At 46.1% G+C, this 22,803-nt stretch overlaps 2 protein-coding genes across 4 annotated transcripts in view; one reads left to right on the top strand and one right to left on the bottom strand.

Annotated features, from left to right (window-relative positions):
- The window catches only part of LOC115159564 (ras-related protein Rab-14), a 35,108-nt gene extending 30,833 nt beyond the window's left edge, over positions 1-4,275 (top strand). Inside the window, exons 6-8 of the mRNA XM_029709423.1 lie at positions 1,304-1,391; positions 2,676-2,706; positions 2,819-4,275. Coding sequence (XP_029565283.1) covers positions 1,304-1,391; positions 2,676-2,706; positions 2,819-2,996 — 297 coding nt within the window. The 3' untranslated portion in view covers positions 2,997-4,275. The remainder of the gene's footprint in view (positions 1-1,303; positions 1,392-2,675; positions 2,707-2,818) is intronic.
- A 1,625-nt stretch (positions 4,276-5,900) lies between these two features.
- The window catches only part of LOC115159563 (tyrosine-protein kinase ABL1), a 71,849-nt gene continuing 54,946 nt past the window's right edge, over positions 5,901-22,803 (bottom strand). For all 3 annotated transcript variants that reach the window (XM_029709420.1, XM_029709421.1, XM_029709422.1), the window contains 10 exons: positions 19,550-19,714; positions 17,791-18,086; positions 14,333-14,605; positions 12,421-12,505; positions 12,080-12,257; positions 11,521-11,705; positions 11,217-11,369; positions 9,740-9,829; positions 9,322-9,447; positions 5,901-9,115 (listed from right to left, as the gene is read on the bottom strand). In XM_029709420.1, coding sequence (XP_029565280.1) covers positions 7,482-9,115; positions 9,322-9,447; positions 9,740-9,829; positions 11,217-11,369; positions 11,521-11,705; positions 12,080-12,257; positions 12,421-12,505; positions 14,333-14,605; positions 17,791-18,086; positions 19,550-19,714 — 3,185 coding nt within the window. In that variant the 3' untranslated portion in view covers positions 5,901-7,481. The remainder of the gene's footprint in view (positions 9,116-9,321; positions 9,448-9,739; positions 9,830-11,216; positions 11,370-11,520; positions 11,706-12,079; positions 12,258-12,420; positions 12,506-14,332; positions 14,606-17,790; positions 18,087-19,549; positions 19,715-22,803) is intronic.

Raw genomic sequence — 22,803 nt, 5'->3', positions numbered from 1 at the left:
TCTCCATTCTGTGTGTGGCTCTCTCTCTCTCTCCTCCTCCACTCTGTGTCTCTCTCTCTCCACTCTGTGTGTGTGTCTCTCTCTCTCCCTCTCCACTCTGTGTGTCTCTCTCTCTCTCTCTCTCCCTCTCCACTCTGTGTGTCTCTCTCTCTCTCTCTCTCCCTCTCCACTCTGTGTGTCTCTCTCTCTCTCTCTCTCCCTCTCCACTCTGTGTGTCTCTCTCTCTCTCTCTCTCCCTCTCCACTCTGTGTGTCTCTCTCTCTCTCTCCCTCTCCACTCTGTGTGTGTGTCTCTCTCTCTCTCTCCCTCTCCACTCTGTGTGTCTCTCTCTCTCTCTCTCTCTCTCTCTCCCTCTCCACTCTGTGTGTGTCTCTCTCTCTCTCTCTCTCTCCCTCCACTCTGTGTGTCTCTCTCTCTCCCTCCACTCTGTGTGTCTCTCTCTCTCCCTCCACTCTGTGTGTCTCTCTCTCTCTCCCCCTCCACTCTGTGTGTCTCTCTCTCTCTCCCCCTCCACTCTGTGTGTCTCTCTCTCTCTCCCCCTCCACTCTGTGTGTCTCTCTCTCTCTCTCTCCCCCTCCACTCTGTGTGTCTCTCTCTCTCTCTCTCCCTCTCCACTCTGTGTGTCTCTCTCTCTCTCTCTCTCTCCACTCTGTGTGTCTCTCTCTCTCTCCCTCTCCACTCTGTGTGTCTCTCCCTCTCTCTCTCTCCACTGTGTCTCTCTCTCCACTCTGTCTCTCTCTCCCTCTCTCTCTCTCCACTCTGTGTGTCTCTCTCTCCCTCTCCACTCTGTTTCGCTCTCTCTCTCCTCTCTCCACTCTGTGTGTGTGTGTGTGTCTCTCTCTGTGATGTTGACTACTCCAGCACACCCAGTGTGTTTGATGTCCTAGAGCCCTGTGCATCTCTAAATTGGATTTTGACTAAATGTATTATGCTTTCATTTACAGTGCAGAATATGCTTTTAGGGTGTTTATACAAAGGCAACATCCTAAACTCAGTCAGCTAGTTTGTACTCAGACAACAGTCTCACGTTGGAAAAGGATACTTGTCTAGTTCCCAGATGCATTGGAAATGGTATAGCAATATCTGTATCTTTCATGGTGTTTAGACGATACAGTATATATTGCTAAATCCATTTTTCACACCAATACTAAGTTTTATAAGAGCTCTCTAAGACACTGGGTGAAGTGAGCGAGCTGAATCATGTCCTTTTCTGCCTATAAGTGACGTATAGGTGAGTAGTGAGGCTGCTACTGTTGATGTTTGGTGCCTGGAGGACTGACATGACTCGGTCTCTCCTCCCCAGGTGATCATTCTTATAGGTAACAAAGCAGACCTGGAAGCCCAGAGGGACGTCACGTATGAGGAGGCCAAGCAGTTTGCTGAGGAGAACGGTGAGTCGGAAACCGAGAAGGATTGAGAGATGGAAGATGAGTAAAACTCTCTCTCTATGGAATTGACTGTGTGATAATGCCCCCTCACTCTCACTTGAGCTGGGATTCAACCTGATTGTGAATGTAGACAACGCAGCTTTTAAAGGCAATATTACCACGTTCAAGGTAAACGCTGCAGATTCCGGCTCAATTAGAAATGACCTTTAAGTGTGAATTGCGCTGAAATGCGGCCCTACCACGGATCAGAGAATGCTGGCCTTGGTGATCGCTGTAATGCGGCTCTACCACGGATCAGAGAATGCTGGCCTTGGTGATCGCTGTAATGCGGCCCTACCACGGATCAGAGAATGCTGGCCTTGGTGATTGCTGTAATGCGGCCCTACCACGGATCAGAGAATGCTGGCCTTGGTGATCGCTGTAATGCGGCCCTACCACGGATCAGAGAATGCTGGCCTTGGTGATCGCTGTAATGCGGCCCTACCACGGATCAGAGAATGCTGGCCTTGGTGATCGCTGTGATGCGGCCCTACCACGGATCAGAGAATGCTGGCCTTGGTGATCGCTGTAATGCGGCCCTACCACGGATCAGAGAATGCTGGCCTTGGTGATCGCTGTGATGCGGCCCTACCACGGATCAGAGAATGCTGGCCTTGGTGATCGCTGTAATGCGGCCCTACCACGGATCAGAGAATGCTGGCCTTGGTGATCGCTGTAATGCGGCCCTACCACGGATCAGAGAATGCTGGCCTTGGTGATCGCTGTAATGCGGCCCTACCACGGATCAGAGAATGCTGGCCTTGGTGATCGCTGTAATGCGGCCCTACCACGGATCAGAGAATGCTGGCCTTGGTGATCGCTGTAATGCGGCCCTACCACAGATCAGAGAATGCTGGCCTTGGTGATCGCTGTAATGCGGCCCTACCACGGATCAGAGAATGCTGGCCTTGGTGATCGCTGTAATGCGGCCCTACCACGGATCAGAGAATGCTGGCCTTGGTGATCGCTGTAATGATCGGAAGGAGAGCAAGAGGGGTATAGGGAAGAACAGACTCCTCCAGATAGGAGGGATGGAGAGATTAAAAATAGCAACTCGTCTCTGATAGAGGGAGAACGAGAGGTGAGAGGGAGTGGCACATGCACGGAGTGCAAAAGATGTGAGGAGATTCATAGAGCGATGAGTGGAGTTATGAGTGGGGAGATTCATAGGAGAGCGATGAGTGGAGTTATGAGTGAGCAGGGTGGTTGGGGAACTGCAGTAGTCTCACTCCATTCCTTGTGTTACAGGTCTCTTATTCCTGGAAGCCAGCGCCAAAACGTAAGTTAACTGACCTCTGTGCATTCTGCCTGCTTTTACCTCCCATTTTCAATGTGCTGAAATGCTCCGACGTGTTTCTAACCATGTGCGACTGACTGTGTCCTCTCCCCAGGGGGGAGAATGTGGAGGATGCCTTTCTGGAGGCGGCTAAGAAGATCTACCAGAACATCCAGGATGGCAGTCTGGACCTGAACGCTGCAGAGTCAGGTGTCCAACACAAGCCCTCCGCCCCCCAGGGAGGCCCACTATCCAACGAACCACAGCCCCAGAGGGAAGGCTGCGGCTGCTAATGACCAACGCCTCTCTCCCTCTGTCCTTCTCCACCCCCCTCTCTCTTTCCTCATCCTCCATCATCCCCTCCCCACTCCACTGGGACTGCATGAGTGTGGGACACGGATGGAGGGAGGGAACAAGGGATGGGTTGGCTGGTCTGGGTTGTGTAGTAGTGTACGTCCCCGTGTTATTCTCTCACTCCTCTTTTCCGGTCTGTGCATCCTCCTCCTCCACCTTTTCACTTGGTCGTCGTCTTCACGTCTTTCTCTTGTTCCTTCTCTTCCTCTCCTCCTCTGCACCATTCAGTCCAGCTCATCTGCCATGGGATTCCAGCTCCACACACATTTCCATATATAAAGACATGGTTTACTGACACATAGATGGGTAAACCTGAAGAAATACTTTTTTAACGTTTCCTTTTATAGCTTCTACTATATTATCAATCAAGTCTCATCTACCACATCTGAAACCAACCAAGCCTGTATAGTCTAACCTCCACTGACATTGACTTATCTACAGTCTCTGCATCTCTCCCCCTGCATCACTCCTGCATGGTTTAATGATCTAGGACTATTTTAATTGAACTAAAATGTGTATGAGTAAAATATTTCCCTCGATAGCTTGGTCTCTTCCGGGGGAGGAGATGGTTAATGAAAGAAATGATGTAATGTATGACGCGACCCGCTACTGATCACTATTAGCGGTGTGTGTGTGTGTGTGTGTGTGTGTGTGTGTGTGTGTGTGTGTTTAGTCCAGTTGTTGAACCTGGTCTAGAACAGGTATCCACTGTCTCTACCCAAAGCTTTCCCCCCTGGTCCTTATGGTAAAGCTCTGATACTAGGCAGAGATGGAATCCCTATAATGGTGTTCTACAGTACACCTCAGAGTGGCAACACTAGTGTAGTAGAGAGACTAGAGACACTTTAAAGCCCAAGAGACCTGGAATTCCCCTGAAACGCCTCTACCTACTTGTCTTTCTCCCTATATGACGTCACAGGAAAGGCTCTAGGTGTTTTCCTGCCAGTGTCACTGTGCAGGGGATGGGGAAGGGATTTCTTTAACTAAGTTAATGACACTTAAGAAAACAAAACACGTTTTCCTTTAGATCATCAGTTTCATTGCACCAACTTCCTCCTCTTCCCCCCGACCATATCAATAGAATCTGTCTGTCCTTACCAGCATTTTCTTTGTCGTCGTTTGTTGCCTTATTGTTATGGTTAATATTATTACTGTTTAATCTTTACTTTGCTGCGCTTGCGCTACATACTGCTGTCAAATAAACAAACTTTTACAATATGGTGATATTTTTGTGGAGAACATGGTAACTGGGTAGATGTTAAATCCAGAGCTAGGATTTAAAAACAAAAGTCAAATTGGGGCTGTTCATATTTGTTCTGTTTCTTACATGTACAAGTGTGAAATGGAAATGTTATTTTTTGTATATCCCACTACCCCTGAGACACCCTTGGAGAGTGGTGTCACAGCCAGGGATCCTGGAGCAATTAGGGTTGAGTGCCTTGCTCAAAGACAGATTGAAAGATTTCTTTTCACCTAGTCGCTCAGGGATTTGAACTAGCAGCCTTTCGGTTACTGGCCCAACGCTCTAACCACTAGGCTACCTGCTGTGATCAGCTTACCCTATTCCAGTCCTTACCTATTGAGGTGAGTATTGATTTGGGGTCAGTTTGAATTACTAAGGGGCATCTTAACCCTGTGGTCCCTCACCCCAGCCCACTCTCCCCACAGGCTTGTATAGTAACACCAAGCAACATGCCCCAAATGGGAATAGTTCTTCTGAATTCTTTCAAGCTCAATTTCTGTACATCTGTAGGTGACCATGCTATTTGGAGGATTGGCAAGCCCAGAGATTGAAGATAAACATGCTGAGATGTGTGTATTTCATGCTTGGGAATTCTGTAACATTGGCCAGTGATAGACTAAAAGCATAGCTGATGTTTGAGCTGTCAAATCAGTGAGCAGGTGCTCTTGATCATTGTCATGACGCCACACCCACCCCATTCACATTGAAGTTCATAAGGAGAAAGTGTTGGCTATAAAGAAATAATCACTCAGATTAGAATTCATTTCAATCTGCCAAATCAAGGTGTAGATTACATCTCACATTCCAATGTATGAACTTCTAAACAAGTTGCATCTTAATGCAGCTCTGTGTAGCCAATGGCAATGCCCGCTTTATGTATAATGCCCGGAGCCGCTTGTGGATTTGACAGCTCTAACGCAGTTAAACCTCCACCACCAAAACAACCGCTATGTGGATTAGATTGAATTGAGCCCATAGTTTCTATGAATAAATGTGTTTGGACAGACACTCACTAGTGCTATCTGGTGGTTCCATTGTTTTGTTTCTTCACTCTTCATCCTCAGTCTCTGGGTAGAGGGGGAGTGGAAGTGTACAAACTAGCGCTTTGTCGATTCCACTCAACTCTTGCTTGTAGGAGCTGGAGTGGAGAATATCACTTTTTTTGAGTTAGGTTTTTTCTCTCCATGTATTTCTTAGGCACCATGTAATGTTTAATGAAATTGGATAAAACTATGAAAAATTGCTTCTACATTGAGTGGTCCCCTCCCCAATGTCGGAGGCAGGATTATTAAGGGGATAGGGTGCCATCACCCTAACTCACCAATGGTAACATGATGCATTGCTGTCTTAATTTTGGGGCATGGGAATTGGCTGGTGGGAGGGTCTAGAGATGGGTCCTCCTACGTTATAAAATGAACATGTATACATTTTTGAAGGAGCTGTGCTAACATTTAAATGCATTCTTGCGTGTATATGATTTTAATGACAAAATGCTCTAGACAGAAAATACATTATACATAACCTGCTGTACTGCTTGTCATTCTTGTCACATTGTGCACGTAAACATGTAAGTAGAGTAAGAACAGATTCAATTGACGGGTTTCAAGTAGCAAAATTGCTTTGCATTTTAATGCAACAAATTGCACCAAGGTTACAGGGAGAAACATGAAGAGAAAGAAAATATGTATTTACAAAGGAGAGCAAAATAAGTCTACAAAATTGTGAGGTGGCTCGGACACAAAAAAAGAAATTTAAGTAGTGGCATGATTTTTATGGAGGGGGGGAATAAAAAAATACATGAACAGTACCGTGAAGTAAAGGCAGGTTGATGTCGTCCTCGGGCATCGCAGTCAGTCAGGGCAAGGGTGTGGGGAACAGCACAAACTAATACTGAAAAGAAATGCATTATTTAAAGTAGAAAACACATAGGAATATCTTACCCCCTGACTACACAGTGGCATTTCATTGGTTTGGTAAGAAATAACTGTCCCGTAATCAACAATGGTCAGTTTCTCACTGTATATCTGGTCATTTCTCGTAAGACAAAGCAAGTGATGCGTCCTCCATACATTAAAACATGATGTCCATCCAACTACAGAAGGCTTTTGTGAGGTTTGTAAGTGGTGTGTGTTGAATGTAATAAAATGGTCGGACAAGATAGAAACAACATTCAGATCCATCAGAGTTAAGTTGGAGTTCCCTGGTCCCTCTCCAGTAGTGTTCAGTATGGAATATGACAATCATGTGCCTGAAGGAGAAACATTACTATTTTCCTCATCCACATAAATATTTATAAGGCCATATTGCTCTGTTTTAGTTTGGCTCTGGGAATGACATTGATAGTGTTTTTAAGACACTCTATTCAGATCTTGTGCACAGAAACGAATGTTCCCAGGTAGTCTTCCTGCTCACTTTGCTTCTTTCCTCTATGGCACAGTGCTGCGTTACTGCTACTAGCATCCATTCAGTCAATACTGTCACAGTCATATCACACCACAGAGATCTGCCATGAAGGGTGATGTCGCAAGCTGAGGGGAAAAAGGTAAATAAGGTGAAGAGACAATGTGCACTTCCAGACACTCCCCATTATTTCTGGATGGAAACAAGACGTGTGTACGCTTTGGCTGTTTGTCTCCACAGAACTGGAAGGCATCCTCAGCCATATGAGGCTTTAAGTTTGTGGCACATTCGCAACTCTGCCAGTAAAGGAAAGAATGTGATATGCTTTTTGTCTATAGTGTCATAAAAAAAGACATGATCATATAGAAAATGATGAATGAAAAGGTGACGTGATGCAGAATTGGGCCCAGGCCTCTGGTTAAGGCCAAATTGAACTTGCATTTATAGTTAAGGCTTTCAGACAAAACACATGAGGAAAAACTCATCGAAAATCTGAATAAGGTTCCTTTGATTCTGAGCATGGTAATCACAGTCTTTAGTGTTTGAAGTGTCCTCCGACATCCTGTAAGGCTGCATAAAATCTATTTCTCCAAAGTGTGCATCATGCTCAAACTGTCCAGTGGCACTAAAGCATGCCCTGCGCTCCACCTCAATGTGAGTTCAGCATGACCACAGTGTAGGAGACACGACTATGGAACATTACATGCAGTGAGAGAGAAGGGGGGAGGTTAGGTTCATTAAAGTTCTGCTTTTTCTTCCAGTCAGTGTGGCCTCCTCTCCGCTACCTCTGAACGATGTCACTGATCTCTTTGACAGACGAGAGCAGCTTGCTGAAGTCCTGCTGCGCTCCGCTGGCACCCCCAGTGGCAGCAGGGCAGATCTGCAGCTCGCGCAGACTGCTCTCCAGCTTGTTGATGGCCTCGCGGAAGGCAAACTTGTTCCTCATCTGCTGGATGGACTCCACGTAGCTCACGCAGTACTTGGACAGGTTCTTGCCCGCCTCCAGCACGGCGCTGTGGCTGCCAGTCTGCTCAGAGTTGCGTCCGATGGCAGTGCGCAGCAGCTCTGTGCCCTCCAGAACCATCTCCCTGGTGATGGCAGAGTTGGGCTGGCGCTCTGGGGGCGCACGCGTCTTCCTCAGGGAGCGTCGGGTGTTCATGAGGGGGATGAAGGCTGTGGGAGAGGTCTGGTCTCCTGGGGAGGTGAGGGAGGAGAAACCCAGGGGGCTGGAGGTGGAGCCAGACACTGAGGAAGAGGAGGTCTTTGACGGCTGTGGTTTAGAGGAGGTGCTGAGGCTGAGTTTCTTGTGGCCCTCCAGGAGAGAGCGAGCTTGGTCACTGGGGCTGGATGGGTTGTGGGAGTCTGAGGCCTTGGCTTTGGTGTCTGTGGGAGAGGGGAGCTCCTGAGTGGGGCTGCGGGAGATCTTGCCTGACTTGGCACTGGAGGGCGGGGGTGGAGGGGGAGCAGGCTTGGGCTTCTGGAACTTTCCTCTCTCCCTGGGACCGGAGGAGTCCAGGTTGTGTTTGTGGCGGCGGGCCCTGCACTCGTCCCCAGCTGCCCCCAGAGTGGGAAACACATTGGGCTTGAGCAGCTCGGCCTGCAGGGCGCTGGTCTTGGAGCTGTCTAGCCCCTGCCCTGGAAGCCTCCTACTAAGCTTGGGCGTCAGGGTCTGGGGGCTGGACTCCGCGTCCTTAAACACCTCATCTGATGGATCCTCTGTCTTCTTGGGCAGGCGGGGTGGGGGGGTGAGGGTGCCCATGCGAGGGATGCTGATCTCTGGCTTTTCGTTGGCCCTTTTGCGGGGCAGGGCGGGCTTCCCCCCGAAGGTGCCCGAGTCAAAATGGCCTTTGTGCAGGTCGCGGGGCAGCGTGACCGACTTCCACTCAGTGCGATCCGAGCCTGGGGACATGCTGGAGGCCGAGGAGGAGCGCAGGAAACGTTTCGAGTTAGATACTATATCCTCCTCGCTGGGTGGAGTGGTGGCAGTCTTACCACTTACACTGGGCACCACCGGCGTACACGTCTTCCTGGCATGATGCGGGGGGAACAGGGGGCCCGGGTAGGTGGGCGCCCCATTGGTAATACCCCCTGCCCCGTTGTTGTTAGCACCCAGAACCTTGTTGGGATCGTTGGTATGTGTATCACTGAAGGAGCCGTTGTTAAAGTCGTTGTCTCGGTGGTCGGGCGCCAGCCCCCGTCTCTCCGGGTGTCCGTCCATCTCCCTGAAAGAGCTGCTGCGTTTGGGCGGGGCAGGCGCTGTCTTCTTCTTCTTCTTGATGAGGTTGAAGAGGCTGTTGCGGGACTTGTCCTTGTCTTTGGGCAGCAGGCGGTCGTCCTCGTTCAGGTTGCTGTCCAGGAACGGACGCTCTTTTCTGGGGAGCATGGGGGACACGGCCACCTCCGGCTCCACGGCGTCTGGGTGAACACACAGACATGCAAATCATCAGTTGTTTGAACAACACTCAACACAGCCAAATCACTGGAAAAGTATAGTAGGCAAAATATAGTACGAAAATCACCAATAAATTGTCCCAAAGCTCTTTTGACATCTGTTAAATATGGGTTAAAAACACTTAAGGGTGCAATGCATTGAGAAGAGGGGTATGTTAGGCGAGTCTCACCAGGGCTGTCTCCATCTCGGTCCACGTTCCTACGGAGGGTCCTGGTCTTGGTGGGCAGTTGTGGAGCCTGCTGCATGGGGCCCAGCACCACCTTCTTCCCTTTCTTACCCAACTCCTTCTCCACCTCTGTCACATGACAAACACACACACACACACACACAGTGTATTAACATACTTCTTGCTCTTATAACCCTGAAACCACTCTGGAGTACAGCACCTGGAAAACAGATGGCAAATTACCTCCTCTAAACTGAAAGATTACTGACCCAAATATTGTCTGGAAGTGCTTAAAAGCTATTCTCTCTCAATCTGGTTTGATCTAGCACACAACCTACAGATAATACCTCAAATTGAAGAGTTATAGTTGTCTTAAATTCAGCTATAACGTGTGTAATTGTGACAACATAAGGACACTCACCATCAGAGATGCTGGACTCCTGAAACATGGTCTCAAAGGCCTGGTGGGTCTCAGCAAAGGAGGGCCGCTCGGTAGGGTTCCACTTCCAGCCTGGGAGAGAGGGAGAGAACAGGAAATGAGGTTTGGTACCAATCAGAAAACTGTCTGCATGATATGAATGTGTCTGGTTATTTCACATTCAGGGATTTTTCAATATTGGCAGACGTGTTTCAACTATATTGAACAAAAAGAAACACAACATGCAACAATTTCAAAGATTTTACTGAGTTACAGGGATATAGAAGGAAATAAGTCAATTAAAATAATAAATTAGGCCATAATCTATGTATTTCACATGACTGGGAATACAGATATGCATCTATTGGTCACAAATACCTTAAAAAAAAGGTAGGGGCGTGGATCAGAAAACCAGTCATCTGATATGACCACCATTTGCCTCATGCAGCGCGACACATCTCCTTTGCATAGAGTTGATCAGGCTGTTAATTTGGGCCTGTACGAATGTTGTCCCACTCCTCTTCAATGGCTGTGCGAAGTTGCTGGATATTGGTGGGAACTGGAACTTTGTCGTACACATCGATCCAGAGCATCCCAAACATGCTCAATGGGTGACAATGTCTTGTGAGTATGCAGGCCATGGAAGAACTGGGACAATTACAGCCTCCAGGAATTGTGTACAGATCATTGCGACATGGGGCTGTGCATTATCATGCTGAAACATGGTGATGGCAGCGGATGAATGGCACGACAATGGGCCTCAGGATCTCATCACAGTATCTCTGTGCACTCAAATTGCTATTGATAAAATGCAACTGTGTTCGTTGTCTGTAGCTTATGCCTGCCCATACCATAACTGCACTGTCACAATGTTGACATCAGCAAACCGCTCCCCCACACGACGCCATACACATGGTCTGTGGATAGTGAGGCCGGTTGGACGTACTGCCAAATTCTCTAAACTGACGTTGGAGGTGGCTTATGGTAGAGAAATTAACATTATCTGGCAACAGCTCTGGTGGACATTTCTGCAGTCAGCATGCCAATTGCACGCTCCCTCAAAACTTGAGACATCGGTGGCATGTTGTTGTGTGACAAAACGGCACATTTTAGAGTGGCCTTTTATTGTCCCCAGCAATGATCATGCTGTTTAATCAGCTACTTGATATGCCACACCTGTCAGGTGGATGGATTCTATATTATATTGACAGGGATGTCAACAAATTTGTGAACAAAATTTGATAGAAATAATCTTTTTGTGCTTATGGAACATTTCTAGGATATTTTATTTCAGCTCATGAAACATGGGACCAACACTTTACATGTTGCGTTTATATTTTTGTTCAGTGTAGTTAGTCATTAAGCACTCAATGACTTCATTCCAGTAGACATTAAACAAAACATGATGAAGGTAGTTAGAGAACTATTTTGAAAAGCCAGGCTGTGCCATTTAGCCATAGACAGATGTATGTGTACTCACAGGCCCTCATGAGCTGGTAGACCTTCTCTGGGCAGCCCTCCGGACGGTCCATGCGGTAGTCCTTCTCTAGGAGCTCATACACCTGGGAGAGGTCTATGCCAGGGTACGGAGACATCCCATAGGTGGCGATCTCCCACAGCAACACTCCGAACGCTGGGAGTTTGGGATAACAAAGTACAGAGATGAGTCTATTTGCATGCCAAAACAAGACTATGTTCATGACATTGTAATCACAATGACATAAGTAATTGTAAATATCAGAAATACATTTGTCATTGAGTTACTGTGTCATCTTCAAACTCACCCCAGACGTCAGATTTGATGGAGAACTTGTTGTAGGCCAGGCTCTCCGGGGCGGTCCACTTGATGGGGAACTTGGCCCCAGCGTGGGCCGTGTACGTGTCCCCCGTCATCAGCCTGCTCAGCCCGAAGTCTGCCACCTTCACCAGGTGGTTCTCCCCCACCAGACAGTTACGGGCTGCCAGGTCCCTGGAGCACAGAGCGAAGACAGAGGAGCATGATGTCAAAGGCAGTGGTATATATTTATTTAGGATGGCAATTCTCTCCTCATATCTATGTCTTTAGGTGTTGTCTGTTATGTGGGCACTTGAGCATGAAGCTGAGTTTCAACAAGCTTGACAATTAAAATCAAATTGGGGAATCGACAAGAGGACATAAATCATATCTTCTAGGCCATAATAAAACATGCTGGGGCAAAGTCAATCTCACAGCAACAGCACACATATGATATTTCTGTCTGGGGGAGGACAAATGATAGGCAAGAGTGAGGGGCAGGGGAGGTTAGTGAAAGGTAAGAAATGGGAAGAGAGAGAAACTGAGGTTAAGCTCGTGTCATGTCTCACCTGTGGATGAAGTTCTTCCTCTCCAGGTACTCCATGGCGGAGGAGATCTGCGTGGCCATGTGGAGCAGCACCACAGCATTCACCTCCTCCCTGTTACACTCCCTCAGGTAGTCCAGCAGGTTGCCATGGGTCATGAACTCTGTGATGATGTAGAACGGGGGCTCCCGCGTGCACACGCCTGGCAGAGAGAGAGAGGCAGAGTTAGTCACAGCACTGACAATGGCAGTACAGTGTGGCATTTCACGAAGAGACACAATTTAGGCTCTAGTTAAAAGTAGTGCAATATAAAGGGAGTAGGGTGCTATTTGAGACGCAGCCTGAGACATAACCCAGTAACTCACCCAGTAGCTGTACCAGGTTGGGGTGTTTGATCTCCTTCATGACAGCAGCCTCCTTTAGGAACTCCTCCACCTCCATGGTGTCCTCCTGAGTGGGTGAGAACAGAGGGTCAACCACACACATCAGGAGAACATATATTTAAACAGTTAGCTACATCTACACTGCCTTCAGAAAGCCGTCTTCTTGGTAAGCAACTCCCATGTGGATTTGGCCTTGTGTTTTAGGTTATTGTCCTGCTGAAAGGTGAATTCATCTCCCAGTGTCTGGTGGAAAGCAGACTGAACCAGGTTTTCCTCTAGGATATTGCCTGTGCTTAGCTCCATACCGTTTCTTTTTTATCCTGAAAAACTCCACATTCCTTAATGATTACAAGCAAACATATAACATGATGCAGCCAGCACTATGCTTGAAAATATGCAGTGTGGTACTCTGTACTGTGTTATATTGGATTTGCCCCAAACATAACACTTTATATTAAGGACAAAAAGTGAATTGCTTTGCCACCTTTTTTGCAGTATTACTTTAATGCAAACAGGATGCATGTTTTGGAATATTTTTATTCTGCAAAGGCTTCCTTTTCACTCTGTCATTTAGGGTAGTATTGTGGAGTAACTACAATGTTGTTGATCCATCCTCAGTTTTCTCCTATCACAGCCATTAAACTCGGTAACTGTTTTAAAGTCACCATCGGCCTCATGATGAAATCCCTGAGCAGCTTCCTTCCTCTTCGGTAACTGAGTTAGGAAGGATGCCTGTATCTTTGTAGTGATTGGGTGTATTGATACACCATCCAAAGTGTAATTAATAACTTCACCATGCTCAAAGGGATATTCAGTGTTTGCTTTTTAATTTTGTTATTTTTACTCATCTACCAATAGGTTCCCTTTCTTTGCAAGGCATTGGAAAACCTCCCTGGTCTTTGTAGTTGAATCTGTGTTTGACATTCACTGCTCGACTGAGGGACCTTACAGATAATTGTATGTGTGAGGTACAGATATGAGGTAGTCATTAAACAACTATGTTAAACACAATTATTGCACACAAGCCCATGCAACTTATTATGTGACATGTTCAGCAATCTTTTTACTCCTGAACTTATTTAGGTTTGCCATAAGAAAGGGTTTGAATATTTATTGACTCAAGCCATTTCAGCTTTTAATTTTTAATTAATTTATCATTTCAAAAAACGCAATTCCTCTTTGACATTATGGGGTATTTAGTGTGTAAGCCAGTGACCAACAATCTAAATGTAATCCATTATAAATTCAGGCTGTAACACAATGTGGAACAAGTCAAGGGGTGTGAATACTATGATGGCACTGTAGACTATAGGCATGGCTAGCTTCACATGCTTCTACATGCAACTACCTATAGAAGCATAACAATAAGTGTGTTTGCTCAGCAGATGACTAAAATGGGTAACCTTCTGTTCTACACCAGGTAGTGGTATACTCAGCACAGTTCCCATCACACCCTCCTGACACTCCACTGTTATTTTCCAACTAACTAAGACAGCAGCTAAAAGACAATATTGACAACTGCACTATTAACTACTACAAAAAATAAATAAAAAATAAACAAAAACAGACTACTACAGACAATATTGACTACAGCACTACGTTAGGGTGGCAGGTAGCCTAGCGGTTAGAGCGTTGGGCCAGTAACCGAAAGGTCGCTGGTTCGAATACCTGAGCGACTAGGTGAAAAATCTGTTGATGTGCCCTTGAGCAAGGCACTTAACTCTAATTAGCTCCATGGGCGCCGTACTACTATGGCTGACCCTGTAAAACAACACATTTCACTGCACCTATCCGGTGTACGTGACAAATAAAATGTAAAAAACACTGTCGTCAACTCATTCTGATGGTTTAATCTCACTCCCTAGACTGCCAACAAACCCCCTGAGACGTGTACCTTGAGGGTCTTGACGGCCACGGTGAGGCTGTACTTCTTCCAGACCCCCTCGTAGACCTCTCCGTACTGGCCCCCGCCCAGCTTGTGCTTCATGGTGATGTCGGTGCGCTCCATCTCCCACTTGTCATAGTTGGGTGACACGCCGTAGATGGTGGGCTTGTTGCGTTTGGGCGCCGGGTAGTGCAGCGTGGTGATGAGGCCATCGGCTACTGTGGAGTGGTGGTGAACCAGCTCTGCCAGGGTGTTGAATCGACTCTCAGACGACACATATAGCTGAGGAAAGGGAGAAGAGGGAAGAGACAATTTCCAGTTTAGATTCTATGACTGTTAAGCCCATAACAGAAAGGAGATTCAATGACCTTGGGAGTGAGAGGTTGGTTGGAGCAACCCTGGAGATGTGGGTTTAAATCCAGCTCGAGTTACATAGACGTTAAATAGGTAACTTTACATTAAAGTGTCTAATAGATGAACACCAAAGAGGATAGATAAATGATTCTGTAATATGAACCAACTGAACTGGCTGGATATGATAATATGTGGAAAAGCAGCACGCTCAGAACGCATGGAGAGCAAGAAAAGCACTTTCCAGCTGCAGATGATCTCTGGCGAGAGATATTGGTCAAGGCTGACTGAACACAGTCTTTTCCATTGTCCATGTCTTATATAAGACCACAGTCCCAGATCCTGTGTTCCACTGTGGAAACATTCTGCACTCTTCATATCTTCATAAATGGATGGATTTCCAGAGTTTATAACAGAATGTAAATGGAGATAATGTAAGTAGGTACTAACTGAGTAGGTAGGTCGTGAAAGAACCTGAAAAGAGCAGCATCCGAAGGTCTTGAACAATAAAGAGGCCTGTTCCGCTGTTCAACTACCTCACATTCAGCTTAAAGCTCCAACTTGACCACTTATCAGGGCCTGTCTCAGTAAAAACCCTCCCAGTGGGAGCTCAGTTTCATTAACACAAGAATCTGGGCTGATCAGAATACTGTCAATCACCCAGTCTGTGTTGTATGGGGGTGATATGAGGAGTGTTCCACAGACAGGAGAGGTACACATATTGGAAAGTCTGCATTCCAGACGGCTGAATGTGAGCACAGTGGGAGATAGCGGAACTGCAGGGGGTAGGGAGGGTGGAAGATTCATACTTTAACACACACACACACACGAGACCAGTGTGTGTGTGTCATTTTGTCTACGTGTGTGTGTTTGTGTGCGCGTGCTGGTCTGGTGTGGAACAGAGAGGTCGTTTGGAGCATTCCTCTCGTGCATGTCGTTCCACTCGCTCACCTCTGTGCAGTGAGGAATGCTGGGATGCGTATGACATAGAAAGGATGGCAGCTGTCCTGCGGTGGAGGTGGTTTACCTCAGCTAGCCTGACAGAGCTGGGTTAAGAGAGGGGAGAAGACAGCTGGGTTAAGAGAGGGGAGAAGACAGCTGGGTTAAGAGAGGGGGAGAAGACAGCTGGGTTAAGAGAGGGGGAGAAGACAGCTGGGTTAAGAGAGGGGAGAAGACAGCTGGGTTAAGAGAGGGGGAGAAGACAGCTGGGTTAAGAGAGGGGGAGAAGACAGCTGGGTTAAGAGAGGGGGAGAAGACAGCTGGGTTAAGAGAGGGGAGAAGACAGCTGGGTTAAGAGAGGGGGAGAAGACAGCTGGGTTAAGAGAGGGGGAGAAGACAGCTGGGTTAAGAGAGGGGAGAAGACAGCTGGGTTAAGAGAGGGGAGAAGACAGCTGGGTTAAGCGAGGGGAGAAGACAGCTGGGTTAAGAGAGGGGGAGAAGACAGCTGGGTTAAGAGAGAGGGAGAAGACAGCTGGGTTAAGAGAGGGGGAGAAGACAGCTGGGTTAAGAGAGGGGGAGAAGACAGCTGGGTTAAGAGAGGGGGAGAAGACAGCTGGGTTAAGAGAGGGGAGAAGACAGCTGGGTTAAGAGAGGGGAGAAGACAGCTGGGTTAAGCGAGGGGAGAAGACAGCTGGGTTAAGAGAGGGGGAGAAGACAGCTGGGTTAAGAGAGAGGGAGAAGACAGCTGGGTTAAGAGAGGGGGAGAAGACAGCTGGGTTAAGAGAGGGGAGAAGACAGCTGGGTTAATAGAGGGGAGAAGACAGCTGGGTTAAGAGAGGGGAGAAGACAGTTGGGTTAAGAGAGGGGGAGAAGACAATTGGGTTAAGAGAGGGGGAGAAGACAGCTGGGTTAAGAGAGAGGAGAAGACAGCTGGGTTAAGAGAGAGGAGAAGACAGCTGGCAAACTGACTATCCTAATACTCCTACGACTTCTTTCCCAGTCTCCATTCCTCCTGACCACTAATAACGGTTGGTATAGCACAATAACAGGGTGTCCTAATAGTCATATACAGCCTCCTTTCCTTCAAGCGGACAGGCTTCTGCAATGAATGATGATGCTGGTTCAGCTGAAAATATAATAGGTTGATAATGAACTATTAGGTACCAATTTTTCCACTCACTGGATTTTCACCTGGATTTGGTCCTCAACATCTTTCTGGTACCTTTTGAGGTCAGTGGTCATGAAGGAGAGGAGAGGCCATTTTAGAGTGTTGAAACATAGGCCTCTAACCTTAACCAGTTCCAGACCTGCCGTGTCCTCTCTAAATGAGCCTTTCCCAGAGGGGGTACAGTAAGCTGCTCTGTGGAGACCTCCACTACAGCCCACTGTCTGCCTTGGCCACAGCTTAATGGGCTGTATAACCAGAGGAGCTCAGTGAGACTGTCAGGCCACTTACAGCTGCCTCCAATAATCACTTAATAATCACTTAACCAGAGAGAGAGGTAAAATCCCCTGGATGTTTAGGACTTGGGGACATAGGTCTCTGGCAGCGTTGGAAAAAGTACCCAATTGTCATACTTGAGGAAAAGTACCTTAATAGAAAATGACTTTAGTAAATGTTGACCAGTACAACCCTACTTGAGTAAAAGTCTAAAAGTATTTGGTTTTAAATATATGTAAGTATCAAAAGTAAATGTAATTGCTAAAATAAACTTAAGTATCAAAAGTAAAAGTATAAATAATTTCAAACTACTTATATTAAGCAAACCATACGGCACAATTGTCTTATTTTTATTTACGGCTAGCCAGAGGCACGCTCCAACACTCAGACATCATTTACAAACGAAGCATGTGTTCAGTGAGTCCGCCAGACCAGAGGCAGTAGTGATGACCAGTGATGTTCTCTTGATAAGTGTGTGAATTAGACCATTTTCCTGTCCCGCTAAGCATTCAAAATGTAACGAGTACTTTTATGTGCCAGGGAAAATGTATGGCGTAAAAAGTAGTAAAGTAGTAAAAGTAGCCAAAAATATAAAGTAGTAAAGTAAAGACAACCCCCAAAAAACAAATTAAGTAGTACTTTAAAGTATTTTTACTTAAGTACTTTCTGGGCACCTTTACTTATGAAGATGTGACAGAGTAGAGGTAGGAGGTGTGTGTGTACTGTATATCCTCACCTTCCCATCGGAGGCCGTGTTGATCCTGTAATGGTAGACGCGGCCCTCGTAGCGGAGTGAGATAGACCTCTGCCCGGGGCTGCTCTCGCTCTCCCTGACCAGGAAGCTGCCGTTGATACCCGAGCTGAGCAGGTACTCAGCAGCGTTGCGCGACACAGGCCCATGGTACCAGCTGTGCTTCTCCAGGCTGTTGACCGGGGTGATGTAGTTACTGGGCACCCAGCCCTGGCCGTGGTTGGTCTGCGCCTCGCACCACTCCCCATTATGGTTGTAACCCAGGACTCGCAGCTTCTCTCCTGCAGCACGGGGGGACATGCCATTAGGGTGAAATCAGGGGAAACTACAGGGGGATTCTACACTACAGGCGAGACCTTTTAGGAGTACAGTAGGCGGTTTATATAGACATCACTCCAACTAGATTTCTACTGGTTAAAGGAGAAACATCACATGTAAAAGAGACTTGCTATAGAATGGTTGATTGGTTGTTATAAATGACTAGCATAGTTACTATCCTAAAGGTTCTACATTCTACACAATGCTAGCGCTGAGCTTGTGCTAACGTTCATTTCCAGTTGCATCATAGACCAACATGAAAGTGCCACATACTCACTATTCTGAGACTGAGCCAGAGTGGTTAATCCACTGTATCTAATGTAATGTTTACTCAGATTGTGACACTGGGTTTTTTCCCATTGGTTATGGGGTTAGCAGGGTTGACGTCACTGTCTGATCCTGGTTTTAGACTCAGAATAAACTACAATTCACAAGAGAGTTTAATGCAAAAGTGTATTAGTTAATAATATATGTATTTTTAAACATTAACATGAAAACTGTACTTTTCAATTTGGAGATATGAAGGTACGATGCCAACTCCACTTGTTTAGTAAGAAGCCCTAAATTAAATATATTTTTATAGACTTCAGTATAAAATCTACCCTTATATAGCTTTAGTGACACAAATTATTTAGATTGCCTTATTACATAACGTATTTTGCCTTTTTATTTCCTGGTATTTAAATATGAATTTCTGCATCTCTCTCTCCTCCTCTCTCCTGCCTGCTGCATTGTGTTCCAGCCGCTCCAGTGGAAAGAGCTCTTTGCGACAATGGGACCAGCTATGCTAGTTAGCAACGGCGCTAGCAGGTAGAAACAGCGCTCGTCCAATGATTTGTTTTATGTTTTAACGCTGACGCATGGAATCATTATGTTGTCCTAGCCTGTATATTTTCGACCTAGCTGACAATCAAGGAGAGATAGGGAACGGGATTTCCAGTCAGTCTAAACCCTCCCCATCCCCCTGAGGACACTGTACCCATCTCAGCGCAGTCAGAACTTTTAAATTAAGATAAAAACACGAGCAGTTCACTCTCACTCACACACACACACACACACACACACACACACAGTCCTGTTTATCTACCGCTGATAAGGGCCGTTTTGCACATTGACCCCATGACGAAGGCAGGTCCCTGACAACAATAAGCCCAGAGGGAGTATTTTCACACAGCCTGTTGATGCTCTCTGGGCTATGATGGACAGTTTTACTGTTAAACGTTTCAGAGCACAGGGACGGTTCTCTGATGGCTTCCCAGATGGAAAACTAATGTACCCTCACAGAGACAGACTCACAGCGCAGAGCTGGGGACTGTTCCATTTCAAGTCACAGTAGTGCAATTCCATTGCTGAATTGACAGGAATTTAGATGGAATTGATCGCAACTTTCTGTCACACACACACGCACTCACACACATTCTCTTACCTTTAGTTATGCTGAGAGTGTTGTCCCCACTGGCCACAAAGTCGTATAGCGCAACAAAAAGGTTGGGGTCATTCTCGCTGGGTCCGGCCAACAGGTTCTCTTTGGAGTTCCAACGGGCCGCTTCGGTCAGACCCTGGGGCTCAAAGTCTGGTCTCTGGAGAGCTTCTGGAACACACAACAGACAGGTCCAACGTGAGAACATGTCTTTATCTTTTAAACAAGTGGACATTGGGGGAAAGAGCGAGATCGGGAATTGGGAGCAGGTCGATCAGATCTGTGTTAAATAAACCAACTACTAATCAAGACAACAGACTTTCTATCACCATGTCATAGGAACAGACAGAAGAGAAAAATACATTCTCAATGTACTGACATTTCAGTCATTCAGGCTATGCCATGGACACACAGACACTTAACACATTACAAACACTGAAGTCATTCAGGCTATTCCATGGACACACAGACACTTAACACATTACAAACCCTAAAGTCATTCACACCTGTATGTGTTGCCTGTTCTTTAAAAAAACTCCCCACGTCACATCGAAGGAACATTTCTCAGAAAGAGTTTCATGGTTGTACTATTGTGCTGGACTGCACAGCAGCTGTGATTTGACTATGGTATTAAAGGCAGCAATATGAACTGAGATCTTTAATCAAGACCAGGCCAATAACATTGTCCATCTCTGCACTACCTACCTTTCATTTCCTGGAGTACCAAGGCTTTGCTTTAAATTTCAAAACATTGTTTTCAATAACAAGACTCTCCAATAAGAGTTGACCCATCTTTGCCTGCAATGTTGTAGTAAGAAGGGAAATTGTAGCTGTGATAAGCTTCCAATAAGGGCTGAAATAAAACTGTTTACAGGCACTACAACAACAGATTATGCTCATTATACCCAAATAATGGGAGTTTGGGAGCCTGAGAGGGATCTGGATGACACATCAATGTTACCAGAACTGGAGAGAGAGAGCTGCAGAAGAGAGGTGGAAACAGAGGAAAGAGAAAGGGGAAGAGATAGAGGTGACTTCGTTGTGTGATGGTGACTTCGTTGTGTGGCCAATTCAGCTGTTTCAGCACCTTGCCCCTCTCACCACACACCTCCTCAGCTCGGACACTGGGCCTGAGAAAGCCAGGGAGAGACTTTTGATCATCTGCTGAGGCCATAGTGATACCCGAGAGAAAGGACAGGGCTGTTGGTAGTCGGCTAACCTACTGAGTTTATGCTAAATATTCCATTCAGGAGACAGGGATGCTGTGATATAATGAACCCTGGCAAAGTACTGATCCTTGATTGTTTTGATCTTTATTTGTATCTTATGTCAAGCCAACAGCCCTGACAGAGCAATCTGGTGAAATGCAGACTGCAAGGCTATTTTGTGATCTACTGTGGGCATACATATCGTGATGAGAGCCACAGAGAGAGAGATGGAATAAATCCATGGTTACCACACACAGCTGACCGGCTGGGTGCTATGCGCTGGGGCTCTAACTGGGTGCTGGGCACAGGACAGACATTAGGATGTTCATGATGAACATTCCTGAGGAGTCTGTGATAAGAGGCATCTGAACACATTCTGCTCCCCAGCATTGAGCCACTGATTGAGGGGCCTCCTGTTAACAGTGGATTGTGAATGCAGAGCAAGAACTTAACAATTCAGACAATGAGCAGAAAGAAGGTCTCTCACTCTATAATCATTCATGACATTTGAGAATCCCTATCTTTCGAACTATAGGCTACAAGCGCAAGGGTGCACATGAGGAAAGACGGCTTGATTTCTGAAAGTGAGCGGCTGAAATCAATCCAACTCCAAGGCTATGATTCAAGTCGGAAAAAATAAGCTCTTCGATTTTGGAGAATAAACATTGGCAAACGAAGGTTGCGTGGTGACGAAATAACAGAGTTGGAGGAAGATAAACAAATGAGTGTACTGAGTAAGACATGAGAGGAGGGTGGAGGGGACAGACTGGTGTATGGGCACTAGAACAGCCAACCCCCCACACATACTCTATGTCCATTTTACTGACCACAAACACCTCTGCTCTTAGTGAGTGTAGAGTGACACAGACTGATACACTGCATGATAGCATAATCAGAGAGAGAAATGGAATGAGACTGAACATGAGGCTAAAGAGAAAGAAGGAAAGCTAGAAATCCAGCAGTAGCTTGTGGAGAGGTGGGGATTACATCATATCCTGGCTATATTACTGGGGGAGAGAATCCATCCAGCAGTGATGAAATATGTGTGGAAATCGAGGCACTCTATGACAGAGATGGTATGAGTATTAGAGATGAACTGATGAGCTGAAACTAACCCCAAACACACTGACAGAACACAGGATACAGAGATTGGCCAGGTGGAGTTTATCACTACCAGTACCTCCTTGACATCAGATCAAAACGCAGTAGGTCCAAACATTCCAGTTCCATGATGTAGAGCCAAGCCACGTGAGGCGAAGGACGGAAAATAACTCACGCTTGGGCGATTCTGTTGCATCACCTGGCTGTCAACAACTGTGACGGGTGACAAAGAGCTTGATGCTGGATCAAGCCTGAGATCTGGAGGTCTAACCACTGTTTAGAGATCCTATCTGGATTTGTGGCTGGTGCCGCTGTAGACTAGTTCTCCCCCCAGCTCTACTGTGGTTAGGTCAAACATTGAGGCATTAAACATGAGGGTGAGTGAACCTGCCACACAGAGGGGGACAGGTGTAAATTGTTAGGATTTATTGAAGAATTTGCAACACATACTGTTGCTGTCAGTAATGTCAACTGAAAGAAGATTAAATTGGGGTTTATCTTTCCTCTTGCAAATTCATTCAGTGGATATTCTTCCAGAGAGAATTGCTTCATTTTTTAAGAGAAATACAGAACACTTAATTCCAAATCAGAGACTGTTCTTTCAACATGCTTTTTGGTCCATCTTAATTTTTGTGTATGTAAAGTTATATGAAAGGGTGTGTTTGAAAGATTAATCAACATTCACTTTGCTGGAATGTGTTCCGGGACCATTTTACACAATCCTGGGAGAAATGGTGGGAAAAGTACTCAATTGTCATACTTGAGTAAAAGTAAAGATACCTTAATAGAAAATGACGCAAGTAAAAGTGAAAGTCACCAAGTAAAATACTACTGCAGTAAGTATAAAAGTATTTGGTTTTAAATATACTTAAATATCAAAAGTAAATGGAATCACTAAAATGTACTTAAGTATCAAAAGTAAAAGTATAAATAATTTCAACTTTCTTATAT

This window comes from Salmo trutta, chromosome 23 (genome assembly GCF_901001165.1).
Source record: "Salmo trutta chromosome 23, fSalTru1.1, whole genome shotgun sequence".
Taxonomy (NCBI): Eukaryota; Metazoa; Chordata; class Actinopteri; order Salmoniformes; family Salmonidae; genus Salmo; species Salmo trutta.
The sequence above is the reverse complement of the archived record's forward strand: the minus strand, read 5'-3'. Positions and strand labels throughout refer to the sequence as shown.